This window comes from Coregonus lavaretus (genome assembly GCF_964263955.1).
Source record: "Coregonus lavaretus genome assembly, chromosome: 34".
Taxonomy (NCBI): Eukaryota; Metazoa; Chordata; class Actinopteri; order Salmoniformes; family Salmonidae; genus Coregonus; species Coregonus lavaretus.
Window position 1 is genome coordinate 28,528,271 of NC_140021.1, and position 19,126 is coordinate 28,547,396.

At 41.5% G+C, this 19,126-nt stretch overlaps 1 protein-coding gene across 1 annotated transcript in view; it reads right to left on the minus strand.

Moving 5' to 3' along the window:
• LOC311109199 (dnaJ homolog subfamily B member 6-like) overlaps positions 1-19,126 on the minus strand; it is a gene marked incomplete at its 3' end in the record, with an annotated part of 59,660 nt that overhangs the window by 29,015 nt on the left and 11,519 nt on the right. The window contains exons 3-5 of the mRNA XM_084152047.1: positions 10,230-10,339; positions 6,654-6,719; positions 6,114-6,224 (exon numbers count right to left, since the gene is read on the minus strand). Of these exons, the coding sequence (XP_084008173.1) occupies positions 6,114-6,224; positions 6,654-6,719; positions 10,230-10,339 (287 nt within the window). The remainder of the gene's footprint in view (positions 1-6,113; positions 6,225-6,653; positions 6,720-10,229; positions 10,340-19,126) is intronic.

Here is a 19,126-nt window from a genome sequence, read left to right on the forward strand (position 1 = left end):
TTAAAACGTCCTGGTTTAAATTAACGAGATGAAACGCTCTCAAACACGAATGGCTCGGAAAATAAGACTAGAAAAGGCTGGATGCTTTTCCTGTATCTGAGGAGAAGGCAAACACTTGCATGTTGATGTTTGGATTTCTGTCTGTAAACTCTTCCATGTATCATGACTCAGAGTATGAAGGCCCAGTGTATCTTTAAACAAAGACTACGTCCCAAATGGCACCCTATTCCCTATAAAGCGCACTACTTTTGACCAGGGCCTATTGGGATTTGGGCAAAAGTAGTGCACTCTGTAGAGAATAGGGTGCCAGTTTGGACGCATCCACAGACTGAGTGCAGAGGACAGCTGTTGCAGTTTCCTCCCATGTTGGCAGTGTCCATCAGACAGCATGTCCTCAATGCTTTCAGTAAGAGGATAGTACCTGCTTGGCTGATGGCACAGAACACCACTATGGTCCTGGCTTAGCTAGGTGTCCCTGTCTGCTGGTAAAACTTGAACCCAGAACATCCATGCTCTCCAGTCTGTGCTTGGAAAGAGACTCTAAAGGATGCAATGGGTGTTTTAAATTTGAAACTAAAGTCAGTCCTATGGCTATACAGTACCCACCCTATAGCCAGAGGTGTGGTTATTGTATGGCTGGCTGTCATTATGCCAGCTGGTGCTGGTGCTGGGGGTGGGTGGGTCAGTCAGTCAGTCAGCCAGCAGCAATCTGGGATCCTGACTACTTTCTTGTCTCTTTCTCTCTTGCAACAAAGGTTACAAAAGTTTTAATAGAAGAGAATGCGATCGGATCATCATCTAATTGGCCTTCACATAACTCTTATAGAATGTAAATGGGGATATTGGACATTTAAATCAAAGTTCACTGGAGGATAGTTAAAAATAAATTAAGACAAAATAATTTATAACTGAATTTTTCCAGTACAATATAGGTTCAGCAAATCCCCTTATTGTTTGGGATACCTTTAAAATGTACCTTCAGAGGTCATTCAATTCAATATTCATCAATAATAAAAAAAGACATTTCTGGCTAAAGAGACAAGACTAACAAGGGAAATACATGAACTAATAGTACAGGTAGATAGCAATAAAAACGATACTACAGAGATTTAAAATAAGATCGAGGAAAAACAAAAAGAACTGGAGGAACTTATTCAAGAACAATCTAATGTAATCTATTACAAAAATAAAGCAAACTGGATGGAATATGGAGAAAAATGCACCAAAGTCTTCCTGAATCTCCAACACAGGAACGCTAATAAAAATAATACATCTATGTCATCTATGATTCTCTGAATTATATTTTAAAAGAGGAAGCTAAATATTTTAAGCAGATGTTCTTTTCCATCTCATTCTCATTCACTGAATTACAATTACAGTAAGGAATTCTTTCCAAAATCCTTTCAGTGTGGAAAAACCCCAGGGCTTGATGGCATACCGGTAGAGGTATATCAAGCCTTTTTTGATATACTCAAAGCTCCATTGTTAGATTGTTTCAACTACTCCTATAGAAATGGTAGTCTGACAGGTACTCAGCATGAAGGTCTGATCTCACTATTATTAAAACAAGACCCAGATGGCAAATATAAAGATCCAGTCCATCTTAAAAACTGGAGGCCTCTTACACTTCAATGTTGTGATACAAAAATACTAGCGAAATGCATAGCACTCAGAATTAAAAAGGCTTTACCTGGTATTGTTCATCCTGATCAGACAGGTTTTTTACGTGGACGATACATTGGAGATAATATACGACAACTACTAAAAATAATAGAACATCATGAAACATCTAAGAAGCCAGGCCTGGTATTTAGAGCGGATTTTGAAAAGGCCTTTGATAAAGTAAGACTGGATTTTATTGATAAATGCCTGGATTCTTTCAATTTTGGTGATTCTCTTATAAAATGGGTAAAAGTAATGTATAGCAACCCCAAGTGTAAAATGGTAAATAGCAGCTACTTCTCAGAGAGTTTTGAATTGTCAAGAGGAGTTAAACTAGGGTGTCCGCTGTCACCATATCTATTCATTATGGCCATTGAAATGCTAGCTATTAAAATCAGATCAAATAACAACATTAGAGGATTAGAAATCCAAGGCTTAAAAACAAAAGGTGTCCATGTATGCCGATGACTCAAGTTTTATATTAAGTCTGCAAGCTAGATCCCTGTCTCATTAAAGATAACTTTTCTGGACTCTCTGGACTAAAACCTAATTATGATAAGTGTACAATATTACGTATTGGATCTTTAAAAAATACAACTTTTACATTACCCTGCAGTTTACCTATAAAATGGGCTGACGGTGAAGTAGACATACATGGTATTCATATCACAAAATATATCAATGAGCTTTGCACAATGAATTTCAATAGAAAACTTGAATTGAAATGATCCTGTCTATTTACGGAAAAATTGCCCTGATTAACTCCTTACTCATATCTCAGTTTACTCACTTACTTATGGCGCTGTCTATTCCTGATGATTAGTTTTACAAATCATATGAGCAAAATATATTTTGCTTTATCTGGGATGCTAAACCAGACAAGATAAAGCGTGCCTATCTATATAATGAATATGAACTGGGTGGGTTGAGATTATTAAATATAAAAGCACTAAACCGCTCTCTAAAAGCATCACTTATTCAAACGTTTTACTTGAACCCTAAATGGTTCTCAAGTAGATTACTAAGAAAAGCTCATCCATTGTTTAAAAATGGCCTTTTTGCAGATTGCCATGTTTCATCTTCGATTAATTGAAAATTATATTTTTTTCAAAGTATCTCTCTTTTTCAAACAAGCATTGCAGAGCTGGCTACAATTTCAATTTCATCCCCCTGAAAAGATAGAACAAATATTAAAACAAATATCATGGCTGAACTTAAATGTGCTGGTTGATAAAATACCTGTATTTATGGGAAAGATGTTTGAAAAGGGTATTTTGTTTTTAAATGATATTGTACATTTGAATGGTAGAGTTATGTCTTTCATGGAGTTATCAGAATTGTATGGGAAGGTCTGCTCAATCCAAGATTACAACCAAGTGATTACAGCATTACCCCAATAATTGAGGAGGCAGGTGGCAGCGGGAGGAGGTAGGGAACTGGTCTGTCTGCCCAATATAAAGGATCAAAGCTGGCGGAGGAATAAAAATAGCATAAATAGGAAAGTATACCAGTTTCATTTGAGGACCAGGATGTTGACGGCTGTGCCATACAGTTTGCAAAATTGTTGGGAAGAGAATTTTGATGTACCAATTCCATGGAACAGGACGTATGAGTTGATATATAAAACGACGCAAGATTCAAAACTTCGTGTTTTTCCGCTAAAATTAATATACAAAATTCTTACCACCAACAAAATGTTGAATATTTGGGGCGTACATTCATCGAAGCTCTGCAGATTTTGTTGTGAGGATACAGAATCAATTTACCATTTATTTTGGTATTGCCCTCATGTAGCCTGTTTCTGGTCTCAGGATCAGGAATGGCTGAAAATGCATAACATTGGTCTAAAATTGACCCTAGAAATAGTACTGATGGGAGATCTGGAGAAACCGGGTCAGTCAATTACTAATATACTAATACTCTTAGTAAAATTATTTATCTTCAACTCGCAATCTGTGGATTCTATTTGATTAGATAGATTGTTAAACATCACAGCATAGTTGAAAGATATATGGGGCGTAGAAATCCGAAGAGGGTGGCCAGCAGAGATAGGTGGGATGGGCTGAGGGAAGCTGAGGGTTGGGATGTGGAATTGGAGACAAGTGGGAGTGGAGTTGCTGGGCGGGGGATTGAATGACGGTCAAAGATAAAAGTTGTAAAACATAAAGTGAAAATAAAACATAACAAAAAAGTAAGTTTGAATGACACTGAGTGGCAGTGTTGTTACAGCTAATGCCTGTTTGCCTGAGGCTGATGCCATGCAGGTGTTTGTACACATGCTTATACACACACACACACTCATTCAAATGCACACATGTGCACATTCACGGACACACACATGTAAATAGTGCCATAAATGCACTCAAACATATTCAGTTGGCCTTGCTGTTATGATTTTTGTTGTCCTTGATGTCATTTTTTTTTTTGCATTGTTGTTTTCTGTTTTTGTTTGTCTTTCTCTTTTTTCAATTTTGTTCATTTTGTCGGTTGTTGGTGCATTGTGGGACGGGGGCATGGGGGTGGGGAATGGAAATATATATTTTTTATCTCTGGGGGGGGGTTTGTGGGGGGTCTCGGATGGTTGAGTGGCAGCTCTTGGGGAACTGTGGGGGGAGGGGGTCATGGATCGCTGGTTCGGGTCCCCGTTTTTGACCTTGTGGGAGATCTGTCGACGTGCCCTTGAGCAGGGCATTGACCCTGGCTGCTTCTGTGTGTCGCTCTGGATGGGAGTCTGTTAGATGACTAATGTGATGTAGTTCTTGAGCGGCTTCACTGCAAGTATATGTTTTAAATATTCAATAAAAAAAAAATGGTGATAATAATATCATACAGGAGGGGTCAACTGACTGCTAATGTCCTGAGTCACACCCAGGCTACTACACAGTTAGGCTAGACGGCACTTTGAGCACAGTCCTGGGAGTCAGGCTACCCCACAGTCAGGCTAAAGTGTATGGGTATTTGTGTATCTAATCAAGGGTCCAGGCTATCTCACCTTCCCCTGATCAGTCTGCAGTGTAGCCAGTTCTCTAGAACAGCTTCACTTCATGGCCAAAAGTATTAACATGGAGTTCATCCCCCCTTTGCTGCTATCCACTCTTCTGGGAAGGCTTTCCACTAGATGTTGGAACATTGCTGTGGGGACTTGCTTCCATTCAGCCACAAGAGCATTAGTGAGGTCGGGCACTGATGTTGGGCAACTAGGCCTGGCTCGCAGTCGGCGTTCCAATTAATCCCAAAGGTGTTCGATGGGGTTGAGGTCAGGGCGGTGTGCAGGCCAGTCAAGTTCTTCCACCCCAATCTCAACAAACCATTTCTGTATGGACCTCGCTTTGTAACCTGGGGCATTGTCATGCTGAAATAGGAAAGTGCCTTCCCCAAACTGTTGCCACAAAGTTGGAAGCACAGAATTGTCTAGAACGTCATTGTATGCTGTAGCGTTAAGATTTCCCTTCACTGGAACTAAGGGGCCTAGCCCAAACTATGAAAAACAGCCCCAGACCATTATTCCTTCTTCACCTAACTTTACAGTTGGCACTATGCATTCGAGCAGGTAGCGTTCTCCTGGCATCCGCCAAATCCATGATTTGATTCATCACTCCAGAGAACGCGTTTCCACTGCTCCAGAGTCCAACGGCGGTGAGATTTACGCCACTTGAGCCGACGCTGATCTTACGCTTGTGTGCGGCTGCTCGGCCATGAAAGCCCATTTCATGAAGCTCCAGACGAACCGTTCTTGTGCTGACGTTGCTTCCAGAGGCAGTTTGGAACTCGGTAGTGAGTGTTGCAGAGGACAGACGATTTTTAAGTGCTACACACTTAAGCACTCGCCGGTCCTGTTCTGTGAGCTTGTGTAGCAGACCACTTCGCAGCTGAGCCGTTGTTGCTCCTAGAAGTTTCCACTTCACAATAACTGCACTTACAGTTGACAGGGGCAGTTCTACCAGGGCAGAAATTTGATGAACTGCCTTGTTGGAAAGGTGGCATCCTATGACGGTGCCACGTTGAAAGTCACTGAGCTCTTCAGTAAGGCCATTCTACTGCCAATGTTTGTCTATGGAGATTGCATGGCTGTGTAGTCGATTTTATACACCTGTCACATAAAGCTGAAATAGCCAAATACACTAATTTGAAGTGGTGTCCACATATTTTTGTATATATTGTGTATATAACACTCAGGCAGAGGAGCAAACAGCCCAGCCTCTCTTATCCAGCCAGCTAGGCTGACCCAGATTTGTGCACAATTAATAGCAAACAGTAATTAGTTGTGGGCATCTGACAGCGAAAAGGTCAGGAATGTTCCAGGAATTAAAAAGCAGACTGCTTGAGGAAGCGTTGATAAACTTCATCTCAATTGCTGCTTCAGTTATTAAAGCCATAGTGATGATTCTCACTCACACCCCGCTCGCTCACCCTCGCTCACCTCTGACCTCAGTGGGGAGGAAAAGACTTACCGAAGAAATCTGCAAATGGATCTCGCCCCCCGAAGAATTCCCTGAAGACGTCCTCCGGATTACGGAATGTGAACCCACCACCGAAGTGATCAGCGTTGTGATAATGCCCTCCTGGAAGAAAGAGACAGAATCCTCAACTAATTTACAACAAGAGTTATTGAGAGAAAGTAAAGCAACATATTCCTGGTCATACAGTTCACATGGCGATCTAAACATAGTTCAATTATTCAAGGGAACTATGACGGTAGCATGGCACTTTGTTGACAGCTAATGCCTCATAGAAATGGCTTAGTTGATAGTCCTAAAAAAAAGAGAGAGAGGTTGGTATTGCCCTGTCAGATTTATGGTAACACACTGAAGTTGACCCCATAGAGCTGTACATTGGTATAAGAAATACACTTCTCCTTGGTATGTTTGCTTTATGTGGTATTTCAGACATTGTGTCATATCATAAAACACTGTCATTTTATATACATTTATAACCTCCATATCTCCTAGATAAGCCTATCAAAACATAAAAGAGTAATGTTCAATGTTTACCTCCTCCCCCTCCGCTTCCTGTTAGGCCTTCTTTACCATATTGGTCATAGAGGTTCCTCTTGTTTGCTAATGAAAATAAATAAGAAAAATAAGAAAAAGCGGGATTAAAGAGATCTGAAACGGTCAGGCTGTGGATGTGTCCCAAATAGCAACATATTTCCTATGTAGTACACTGCATTTTACCAGCGCCCTATGGGCCCTGGTCCTCGCTAAGAGGTGAACACTGTATAGGAATTAGGGAAATAGGGACTGGCACGCAGTCCCTATAAACCTGACATAGCGTTGTTTCTGTTCTGTATCTAAATGAAAGATAGCTGCGACCTTTGGATAATAATAGCATCCTGGATATTAAACAAATCCTGCCTCAACCTCATACTTTTGAGTTAGTTATAATGTTATAATGTATTCATAAAATCTAAATGTTGATGCTTGTTCCCAAATTACTCACTAAATGTTTCTAAATGGAATAAATAAATATTCAAAGACTTAATAAAACATAATCAAGCTCAGTCTCAGTCTTAAATATGGGTAAATGTTTAGTATTTCTTTTTAGCTTTCTTATCTCTCTCAGATATTGGACAGATGCTTCAAAACATACTTCCTTATGATTTATATTTTGACTGCTTTGCCATGTATGAATGTGTTATTCAATGGGCTAATAGCAGTTAGACCAAATTCAAATGTTTCATCAAATAATTATTTATTTTTATATACAGTTGAAGTCGGAAGTTTACATACACCTTAGCCAAATACATTTAAACTCAGTTTTTCACAATTCCTGATATTTAATCCTAGTAAAAATGCCCAGTCTTAGGTCAGTTAGGATCACCACTTTATTTTATGAATGTGAAACGTCAGAATAATAGTAGATAGAATGATTTATTTAAGCTTTTATTTCGTTCATCACATTCCCAGTGGGTCAGAAGTTTACATACACTCAATTAGTATTTGGTAGCAGTGCCTTTAAATTGTTTAACTTGGGTCAACCGTTTCAGGTAGCCTTCCACAAGCTTCCCACAATAAGTTCGGTGAATTTTGGCCCATTCTTCCTGACAGAGCTGGTGTAACTGAGTCAGGTTTGTAGGCCTCCTTGCTCGCACACGCTTTTTCAGTTCTGCCCACAAATTTTCTATAGGATTGAGGTCAGGGCTTGGTGATGGCCACTCCAATACCTTGATTTTGTTGTCCTTAAGCCATTTTGCCACAACTTTGGAAGTATGCTTTGGGTCATTGTCCATTTGGAAGACCCATTTGCGACCAAGCTTTAACTTCCTGACTGATGTCTTGAGATGTTGCTTCAATATATCCACATAATTTTCCTTCTTCATGATGCCATGTGAAGTGCACCAGTCCCTCCTGCAGCAAAGCACCCCCACAGCATGATGCTGCCACCCCCGTGCTTCACGGTTGGGATGGTGTTCTTCGTCTTGCCATCTTCCCCCTTTTTCCTCCAAACATAACGATGGTCATTAGGACCAAACAGTTCTATTTTTGTTACATTAGACCAGAGGACATTTCTCCAAAAAGTACGATCTTTGTCCCCATGTGCAGTTGCAAACCGTAGTCTGGCTTTATTTAATGGCGGTTTTGGAGCAGTGGCTTCTTCCTTGCTGAGCGGCCTTTCAGGTTATGTCGATATAGGACTAGTTTTACTGTGGATATAGATACTTTTGTACCTGTTTCCTCCAGCATCTTCACAAGGTCCTTTGCTGTTGTTCTGGGATTGATTTGCACTTTTCACACCAAAGTACGTTAATCTCTAGGAGACAGAATGCGTCTCCTTCCTGAACGGTACAACGGTTGCATGATCCCATGGTGTTTATACTTGCGTACTATTGTTTGTACAGATGAACGTGGTACCTTCAGGCGTTTGGAAATTGCTCCCAAGGATGAACCAGACTTGTGGAGGTCTACAAATTGTTTTCAGAGGTCTTGGCTGATTTCTTTGGATTTTCCCATGATGTCAAGCAAAGAGGCACTGAGTTTGAAGGTAGGCCTTGAAATACATCCACAGGTACACCTCCAATTGACTCAAATGATGTCAATTAGCCAATCAGAAGCTTCTAAAGCCATGACATAATTTTCTGGAATTTTCCAAGCTGTTTAAAAGGCACAGTCAACTTAGTGTATGTAAACTTCTGACCCACTGGAATTGTGATACAGTGAATTAGAAGTGAAATAATCTTTCTGTAAACAATTGTTGGAAAAATTACTTGTGTCATGCACAAAGTAGATGACCTAACTAACTTGCCAAAACTATAGTTTGTTAACAAGAAATTTGTGGAGTGGTTGAAAAACTAGTTTTAATGACTCCAACCTAAGTGTATGTAAACTTCGACTTCAACTGTACCTTCAAGGGAGTTAGTGGACAGAGCGTCGCTGCCCAAGTTCATGCCTATTTTCATAAACGTTACCACCCAAGAACTCAGACTAAACGAGCCGAATGACAACAAGAGAGATTACTCAAAGGCTTGTACAAGAACCAAAAGGATAACAATTACTGGCCTGGTTTTAGCTGTTGTTGCCGGGTGAGCAGTACATAACAGGGACAAATAAATCAAGACATTACAGTTGTCTGTTATGCTATCAGGCCTATAACGGTGTCCCAAATGGCACCCTATTCCCTATGTAGTGCACTACTTTTGACCAGAGCCCTGATCAAAAGTAGTGCACTACATAGGGAATAGGGTGCTGTTTGGGACATAAGCTACTTCTCAGCTCTCTCAAGTACATGTAATAATTTTTTGTCCTGTAACAGACAGACAAAAGGGGTCCTTTCTGGACACAAACAAACAAGATAGTGATGTTCACTATCTGGCAGCAACACATGACTTGTCATTTGTTTGGGTGAAAAAAAATAGGTGTTGGTGAAAACATCATAAAGACAGCTAGGGGCCATACTTGCAAACATTATAAAAAGTTTAAGCTCAAGGTTAAGTTGAAGCATTAGCCAATTAAAATCGTAGATGTAGTGTCATGTGATAGAACGTTGCATTGTAGTTGGTCCCATCAGAACCTGGCACACATTAGCCCTATGCTTACCTCACAAGGTGGCAGTGATTATTTCCTGTAACAAATTCCTCATCATCCTATCAAAGATCGTAAACTTTTTCTACACAAACTAACGGCATTTCTTAAAATAGGTCAACTCGGACACCAGAGGGATACATGTAAACCTCCAAATTCAAGGTTTACATGTATCCCTCTGGTGGCCGAGTTGACCTATGGACCGAGTTGACCTATGGTCTTTCTTAAGCTAAAACAGCTTTTGGTGGATTTTGATCCGTTTGGCATACAATCTGTATAGCAGAAAGACACCACTAATCACCACTATGTACCTAGCTAGCATACATTTCTAGACACCAGATCATAACATTTTACAAGTTGCAGTCCCTCATTATTATATTAGCAGAAAGCATTTCTCCATATGTCTTGATATTTTTATTTTGTTTTTATTTTACGACCAGATGTGGTAATGGGATCTGTGATTCCGGACATGTGCAATAGCGTTCGGTTTTTATTTTAGCATTGAAACAGTCTTATGTGGGGGGGGGGGGGGGGGTAGGGGACTCTTACCGTCTGACAGGACCTCATAGGCTTCTGAAATCTCTTTGAACCTTCTCTCTGCGTCCTCCTGGTTTTCAGGGTTCTTGTCTGGATGCCACTTGAGTGCTAGCTTTCTGTACCTACAGTATGGCAGAAATACATGTACTCTACATTATAGTGCTGAGCGATTAGTGCTTTTTGAGGTCGGTTCGGTTTCGGCTCGATTGCAAAAAAATATATATAACATGAAATGCTCTATGCATTATGTGGGTTGAAAGCTGTAACACAGAATAAAACAATTACTACAATTCCCATGATGGTAATGACTGCCCATTACTGCTTATCACTTATTAACCATCAATTATTCACATTACTTTAATAAAATATTTCAGTTGTGTATATTACATTTGCTTTATTTGATTACTATTATTTTATTTCAAGTCATCATCTCATCTCTATAGAGCTGCTGCCTATGCTGTCTGACAAAATCACTATTTTGTAGTTCTTCAAAGTAAATAAGGCATACTTTTATGACTGCTGAATACCAACTATCATTCACTTACAGTTGAAGTCGGAAGTTTACATACACCTTAGCCAAATACATTTAAACTCAGTTTTTTACAATTCCTGACATTTAATCCTAGTACAGATTCCCTGTCTTAGGTCAGTTAGGATCACCACTTTATTTTAAGAATGTGAAATGTCAGAATAATAGTAGAGAGAATTATTTATTTCAGCTTTTATTTCTTTCATCACATTCCCAGTGGGTCAGAAGTTTGTATACACTCAATTAGTATTTGGTAGCATTGCCTTTAAATTGTTTAACTTGGGTCAAACTTTTCGGGTAGCCTTCCACAAGCTTCCCACAATAAATTGGGTGAATTTTGGCCCATTCCTTCTGACAGAGCTGGTGTAACTGAGTCAGGTTTGTGGGCCTCCTTGCTCGCACACGCTTTTTCAGTTCTGCCCACACATTTTCTATAGGATTGAGGTCAGGGCTTTATGATGGCTACTCCAATACCTTGACTTTGTTGTCCCTAAGCCATTTTGGCACAACTTTGGAAGTATGCTTGGGGTCATTGTCCATTTGGAAGACCCATTTGCAACCAAGCTTTAACTTCCTGACTGATGTCTTGAGATGTTGCTTCAATATATCCACATAATTTTCCTTCCTCATGATGCCATCTATTTTGTGAAGTGCACCAGTCCCTCCTGCAGCAAAGCACCCCCACAGCATGATGCTACCACCCCTGTGCTTCACGGTTGGGATGGTGTTCTTCGGCTTGCAAGTAACCCCCTTTCTCCTCCAAACATAACGATGGTCATTATGGCCAAACAGTTCTATTTTTGTATCATCAGACCAGAGGACATTTCTCCAAAAAGTATGATCTTTGTCCCAATGTGCAGTTGCAAACCGTAGTCTGGCTTTTTTATGGCGGTTTTGGAGCAGTGGCTTCTTCCTTGCTGAGCGGCCTTTCAGGTTATGTCGATATAGGACTCGTTTTACTGTGGATATAGATACTTTTGTAACTGTTTCCTCCAGCATCTTCACAATGTCCTTTGCTGTTGTTCTGGGATTGATTTGCACTTTTCGCACCAAAGTACGTTCATCTCTAGGAGACAGAACGCGTCTCCTTCCTGAGCGGTATGGTCCCATGGTGTTTATACTTACGTACTATTGTTTGTACAGATGAACGTGGTACCTTCAGGCGTTTGGAAATTGATCCCAAGGATGAACCAGACTTGTGGAGGTCTACAATTTATTTTCTGAGGTCTTGGCTGATTTATTTTGATTTTCCCATGATGTCAAGCAAAGAGGCACTGAGTTTGAAGGTAGGCCTTGAAATACAGTGGGGGAAAAAAGTATTTAGTCAGCCACCAATTGTGCAAATTCTCCCACTTAAAAAGATGAGAGGCCTGTAATTTTCATCATAGGTACACGTCAACTATGACAGACAAAACATTTTTGGCCCATTCCTCCATGCAGATCTCCTCTAGAGCAGTGATGTTTTGGGGCTGTCGCTGGGCAACACGGACTTTCAACTCCCTCCAAAGATTTTCTATGGGGTTGAGATCTGGAGACTGGCTAGGCCACTCCAGGACCTTGAAATGCTTCTTACGAAGCCACTCCTTCGTTGCCCGGGCGGTGTGTTTGGGATCATTGTCATGCTGAAAGACCCAGCCACGTTTCATATTCAATGCCCTTGCTGATGGAAGGAGGTTTTCACTCAAAATCTCACGATACATGGCCCCATTCATTCTTTCCTTTACACGGATCAGTCGTCCTGGTCCCTTTGCAGAAAAACAGCCCCAAAGCATGATGTGTTCTTTGGATGCAACTCAGCATTCTTTGTCCTCCAAACACGACGAGTTGAGTTTTTACCAAAAAGCAGAACCTGGTTATCAGGATGTAGGATAGGACATAAACCTCACAATTTCTCTTACGTAGCTCCATAGTACTTGTCAGACAGAGAACTGATACTGTATACTCGTTGTTAGGGTGGAATTGGCGTGGAGTGTGGGGGGGTCCGTGGGTGGCTTGGATTCCTCGTCTTACTCATTATTAGAAAAAAAAGTGTCGTCCAAATCGGATGTTGGGTACTATATTATAATAATATAATATGCCATTTAGCAGACGCTTTTATCCAAAGCGACTTACAGTCATGTGTGCATACATTTTTACGTATGGGTGGTCCCGGGGATCGAACCCACTACCCTGGCGTTACAAGCGCCATGCTCTACCAATTGAGCTACAGAGGACCATATTGAATCCTATCAATTAAAATGGCCAATTTGGGTGCAATCAATTATCTTAACTTCTCAGAGATCAAATTATATTTCAATAAAATGCAGGAATGCTAATCTTATCTGTTTCTAACTAAATAAATTATTCCAGAACAATCTGAGATGGTGGTTGTCATGGCTTGCTGAAATTACATGGAAAGACCCACGTGCAAAGACATGTACAGCCCAAAGATAACCCTTCGGCAAATTAACAACAGTATAATTTGTCATCTATTGAGAAGGTAATCTCACCATTTATTACATAATTACACAATAAATACTAACCCCATAACCATCAATAGACCATCTTTTTCAATGATTAGTAATTAGATTGAGAGAGGCATTCATTTATCATTTGCTGATAAAATCAGTGGTTGATGACTGAGTGCTGACCAGGAAAAATAGTGTAAGTATCCAATCTTAACAGATAGCGTGAAATTCAGCATACGGTTTCAGCAATTAACAGTGGATTTCAAAAGGGGATTCAGTAATCCGATTTCACCATTCAAATGACACAACCTCCTGTTGTGACACTTACTACTTGGGAAAAACTATCCACTTTTCAGGCTGTATGTCAATGATTCACCCTGAATGGGGAGGATATCCTAACTAAATGCTTAAATCAAGAAGGAAAAACACAACATCAACCACAACAGAAGACATGACTACGGGAGACAGACGGTCGCAGGCAGAGCAGCAGGGTTTTTTTAGGCTGCCAGCCCAACTCTCCCCCCCAGCTAGGGGTAACAATAGGGAGACCGTGTAAACTCCATGTCTCTGCAGTCCAGAACAGCACAGTACAGAGGTTTGTGCTGATTCAGCTATTCTCTCTGACTAAACCCTATTCCCTATATAGTGTACGACTTTTGACCAGAGCTCAATAGACACACAGATGCCATGGAGGATGGGCCAGACTCAGAGGTAATCCATAGTGCTGTATTCATGGGTTGCATGTTTCGTCACAATATTGTTTTGAACGTTCGGTTTGAACTGATGCCTGACTGAGCGTTTTACTCAATGCATTGTCAATGAGCGCTGATTCAAAGATTTCATTAAAAAGTGCATTACAGTGGCTTGGAAATACTATGACATTCAAAAGGATAATTAGTAGGAAAACCTTTTGTCATCATTTCGATATCGCCAGATTGACTTCAGATGCAGCATAACGTTAGCTAAGATTGATGGAAGGCCACTGATTTTAGCTAGCTAACGTTATTTTTTATTAACTTTGCTAGCTAATGGCAACATTGCCATCTCTCTAAAGTAAATTTGACGACATGATAATGCTGGCAAAGTTGTTTTCTACTAAATATTTGACTACTTTAGCAATGTCATCGTATGTCCAGGCACTATAGTGTAATTTAGACTAAATAGTAGTCAGCCTCCGTCCAGAATGACTGGGCTTATCATTACTTTGGGGCACCACTATGGCGCGGCCGGCAGAGGGCGGCTTGACAACGTTCATAACAACGGCATGACGCGACAGAGTGACGGAGGTGCAACCTATAGAGACTATCCCTTACAAAAAAAGATTGCAGTTTTGAAACTGCAGTAACTGCAGTCGGCTGTGTTATTTTGGATGCAGTAATTGCAGAATAACTGCAGTTATACTGCACTCTGACTGCAATCTTTTTTCATAAGGGACAGAGCAGGGATTTAGTGTCTTATGACACAGTTAGAATCAGTAGTGAATACATTCTGCTGGGAATCAGAACATGAAGAACTCGGCCTCCATACAGACCTGGGGCCATAAGTATCAAGCTTCTCAGAGGAGAAGTGCTAATCTAGGATCAGGTCTCCCCTGTCCATTTAATATTATTCATTATAATCTAAAATACACCATTATATATATTATATATACACACACACAAAAGGATGTGGACACCCCTTCAAAGTGGATTCAGCTATTTCAGCCACACCCGTTGCTGACAGGTGTATAACGTCGAGCACACAGCCATGCAATCTCCATAGACAAACATTGGCCTTACTGAAGAGCTCAGTGACTTTCAAAGTGGCACCTTTCAAACAAGTCAGTTCATCAAATTTCTGCCCTGCTAGAGCTGCGGCTCAGCCGCGAATTGGTAGGCCACACAAGCCCACAGAACGGGACCGGCGAGTGCTGTAGCGCGTAAAAATGGTCTGTCCTCGGTTGCAACACTCACTACTGAGTTCCAAACTGCCTCTGGAAGCAACGTCAGCACAATAACTGTTAGTCGGGAGCTTCATGAGCACAAGCCTATGATCACCATGCGCAATGCCAAGCGTCGGCTGGAGTGGTGTAAAGCTCACCGCCATTGGACTCTGGAGCAGTGGAAAAAGCGCTCTCTGGAGTGATGAATACAGCATACAATGACATTCTAGACAATTCTGTGCTTCCAACTTTGTGGCAACAGTTTGGGGAAGCCCCTTTCCTGTTTCAGCATGACAATGCCCCAGTGCACAAAGCGAGGTCCATACAGAAATGGTTTGTCGAGATCGGTGTGGAAGAACTTGACTGACCTCAACCCCATCAAACACCTTTGGGATGAATTGGAACGCCGACTGCAAGCCAGGCCTAATCGCCCAACATCAGTGCCCAACATCAGTGCCTGACTTCACTAATGCTCTTGTGGCTGAATGGAAGCAAGTGCCTGCAGCAATGTTCCAACATCTGGAAAGCCTTCCCAGAAGAGTGGAGGCTGTTATAGCAGCAAAGGGGGGACCAACTCCATATTAATGCCCATGATTTTGGAATGAGATGTTCAACGAGCAGGTGTCCACATACTCTTGGTCATGTAGTGTACTAAACTGATCCTAGATCAACACTTGATACATACGGCCCCTGTAAAAAGGATGGCCATAATAACCTACAGTTAGAAGTGGTGTACAGTACTTAAGTAAACATACTCTAAAGTACTACTTAAGTAGTTTTTTTTTGTATCTGCACTTTACCATTTACACTTTTTACAACTTTTACTTCACAACATTCCTAAAGAAGATTATGTACTTTTTACTCTATACATTTTCCGACACACAAAAGTAGCAAGACAGGAAAATGGTCCAATGCACACACTTATCAAGAGAACATCCCTGGTCACCTCTGATCTGGTGGACTCACTAAACACAAATGCTTTATTTGTAAATGGCGTCTGAGTGTTGGAGTGTGCCCCTGGCTATCCATACATTTTTTTTAAATTAAGACAATTGTGCCATCTGGATTGCTTAATAAGGAATTTGAAATGATTTATACTATTACTACTTAAGTATATTTTAGCAATTACATTTACTTTTGACACATAAGTACATTTAAAACCAAATACTTTTACTGGGTGACTTTCACTTGAGTCATGTTCTTTAAAAAAGGTATCTTTACTTTTACACAAGTATGACAATTGAGTACTTTTTCCCATCACTGACAGAGGTAAAAAAGAAAATGAAAAGAACAAGAGAACTGGTAGGGCGCTTCAGGCCTTAGGTAGACCACACCTTGGCCGTAAGGCATCGCTCTCACCTGAGCAAATACAGTGCATTTGGAAAGTATTCAGACCCCTTGACTTTTTCCACATTTTGTTTAAAAAAGTTACAGCCTTATTCTAAAATGGATTAAATAAAAAAATTCCCCTCCACACAATACCCCATAATAAATACCTTATTTACATAGGTATTCAGACCCTTTGCTAGGAGACTCGAAATTTAGCTCAGGTGCATCCTGTTTCCATTGATCATCCTTGAGATGTTTCTACAACTTGATGGGAGTCCACCTGTGGTAAATTTAATTGATTGGACATGATTTGGAAAAGGCACACACCTGTCTATATAAAGGTCCCACAGTTGACATTGCATGTCAGAGCAAAAACCAAGCCATGAGGTCGACGGAATTGTCCGTAGATCCGAGACAGGATTGTGTCGAGGCACAGATCTGGGGAAGGGTACCAAAACATTTCTGCAGCATTGAAGGTCCCCAAGAACACAGTGGCCTCAATCATTCTTAAATGGAAGAAGTTTGGAACCACCAAGACTCTTCCTAGAGCTGGCTGCCTGGCCAAACTGAGCAATCGAGGGAGAAGGGCCTTGGTCAGAGAGGAGACCAAGAACCCGATGGTCACTCTCACAGAGCTCCAGAGTTCCTCTGTGGAGATGGGAGAACCTTCCAGAAGGACAACCATCTCTGCAGCACTCCACCAATCAGGCCTTTATGGTAGAGTGGCCAGACGGAAGCCACTCCTCAGTAAAAGGCACATGACACCCCGCTTGGAGTTTGCCAAAATGCACCTAAAGACTCTCAGACCATGAGAAACAAGATTATCTGCTCTGATGAAACCAAGATTGAACTCTTTGGCCTGAACGCCAAGTGTCATGTCTGGAGGAAACCTGGCACCATCCCTACGGTGAAGGATGGTGGTGGCAGCATCATGCTGTGGGGATGTTTTTCAGCGGCAGGGACTGGGAGACTAGTCAGGATCGAGGGAAATATGAACGGAACAAAGGACAGAGATCCTTGATGATAACCTGCTCCAGAGCACTCAGGACCTCAGACTTGGGCAAAGGTTCACTTTCCAACAAGACAACAACCCTAAACACACAGCCAAGACAACGCAGGAGTGGCTTTGGGACTCTCTGAATGTCATTGAGGCCCAGCCAGATTCCGGACTTGAACCCGATCGAACATCTCTGGAGAGACCTGAAAAGGGCTGTGCAGCGACGCTCCCCATACAGTGAGGGGAAAAAGTATTTGATCCCCTGCTGATTTTGTACGTTTGCCCACTGACAATGAAAGACAATGGTAGATTTATTTGAACAGTGAGAGACAGAATAACAACAAAAAAATCCAGAAAAACACATGTCAAAAATGTTATAAATTGATTTTCATTTTAATGAGGGAAATAAGTATTTGACACCCTCTCAATCAGAAAGATTTCTGGCTCCCACGTGTCTTTTATACAGGTAACGAGCTGAGATTAGGAGCACACTCTTAAAGGGAGTGCTCCTAATCTCAGCTTGTTACCTGTATAAAGACACCTGTCCACAGAAGCAATCAATCAGATTCTAAACTCTCCACCATGGCCAAGACCAAAGAGCTCTCCAAGGATGTCAGGGACAAGATTGTAGACCTACACAAGGCTGGAATGGGCTACAAGACCATCGCCAAGCAGCTTGGTGAGAAGGTGACAACAGTTGGTGCGATTATTCGCAAATGGATGAAACACAAAATAACCATCAATCGCCCCGGCCTGGGGCTCCATGCAAGATCTCACCTCGTGGAGTTGCAATGATCATGAGAACGGTGAGGAATCAGCCCAGAACTACACGGGAGGATCTTGTCAATGATCTCAAGGCAGCTGGGACCATAGTCACCAAGAAAACAATTGGTAACACACTACGCCGTGAAGGACTGAAATCCTGCAGCGCCCGCAAGGTCCCCCTGCTAAAGAAAGCACATATACAGGGCCGTCTGAAGTTTGCCAATGAACATCTGAATGATTCAGAGGAGAACTGGGTGAAAGTGTTGTGGTCAGATGACACCAAAATCGATCTCTTTGGCATCAACTCAACTCGCCGTGTTTGGAGGAGGAGGAATGCTGCCTATGACCCCAAGAACACCATCCCCACCGTCAAACATGGAGGTGGAAACATTATGCTTTGGGGGTGTTTTTCTGCTAAGGGCACAGGACAACTTCCACGCATCAAAAGGGACGATGGACAGGGCCATGTACCGTCAAATCTTGGGTGAGAACCTCCTTCCCTCAGCCAGGGCATTGAAAAAAATGGGTCGTGGATGGGTATTCCAGCATGACAATGACCCAAAACACACGGCCAAGGCAACAAAGGAGTGGCTCAAGAAGAAGCACATTAAGGTCCTGCAGTGGCCTAGCCAGTCTCCAGACCTTAATCCCATAGAAAATCTGTGGAGGGAGCTGAAGGTTCGAGTTGCCAAACGTCAGGCTCGAAACCTTAATGACTTGGAGAAGATCTGCAAAGAGGAGGGGGACAAAATCCCTCCTGAGATGTGTGCAAACCTGGTGGCCAACTACAAGAAACGTCTGACCTCTGTGATTGCCAACAAGGGTTTTGCCACCAAGTACTAAGTCATGTTTTGCAGAGGAGTCAAATACTTATTTCCCTCATTAAAATGCAAATCAATTTATAACATTTTTGACATGCGT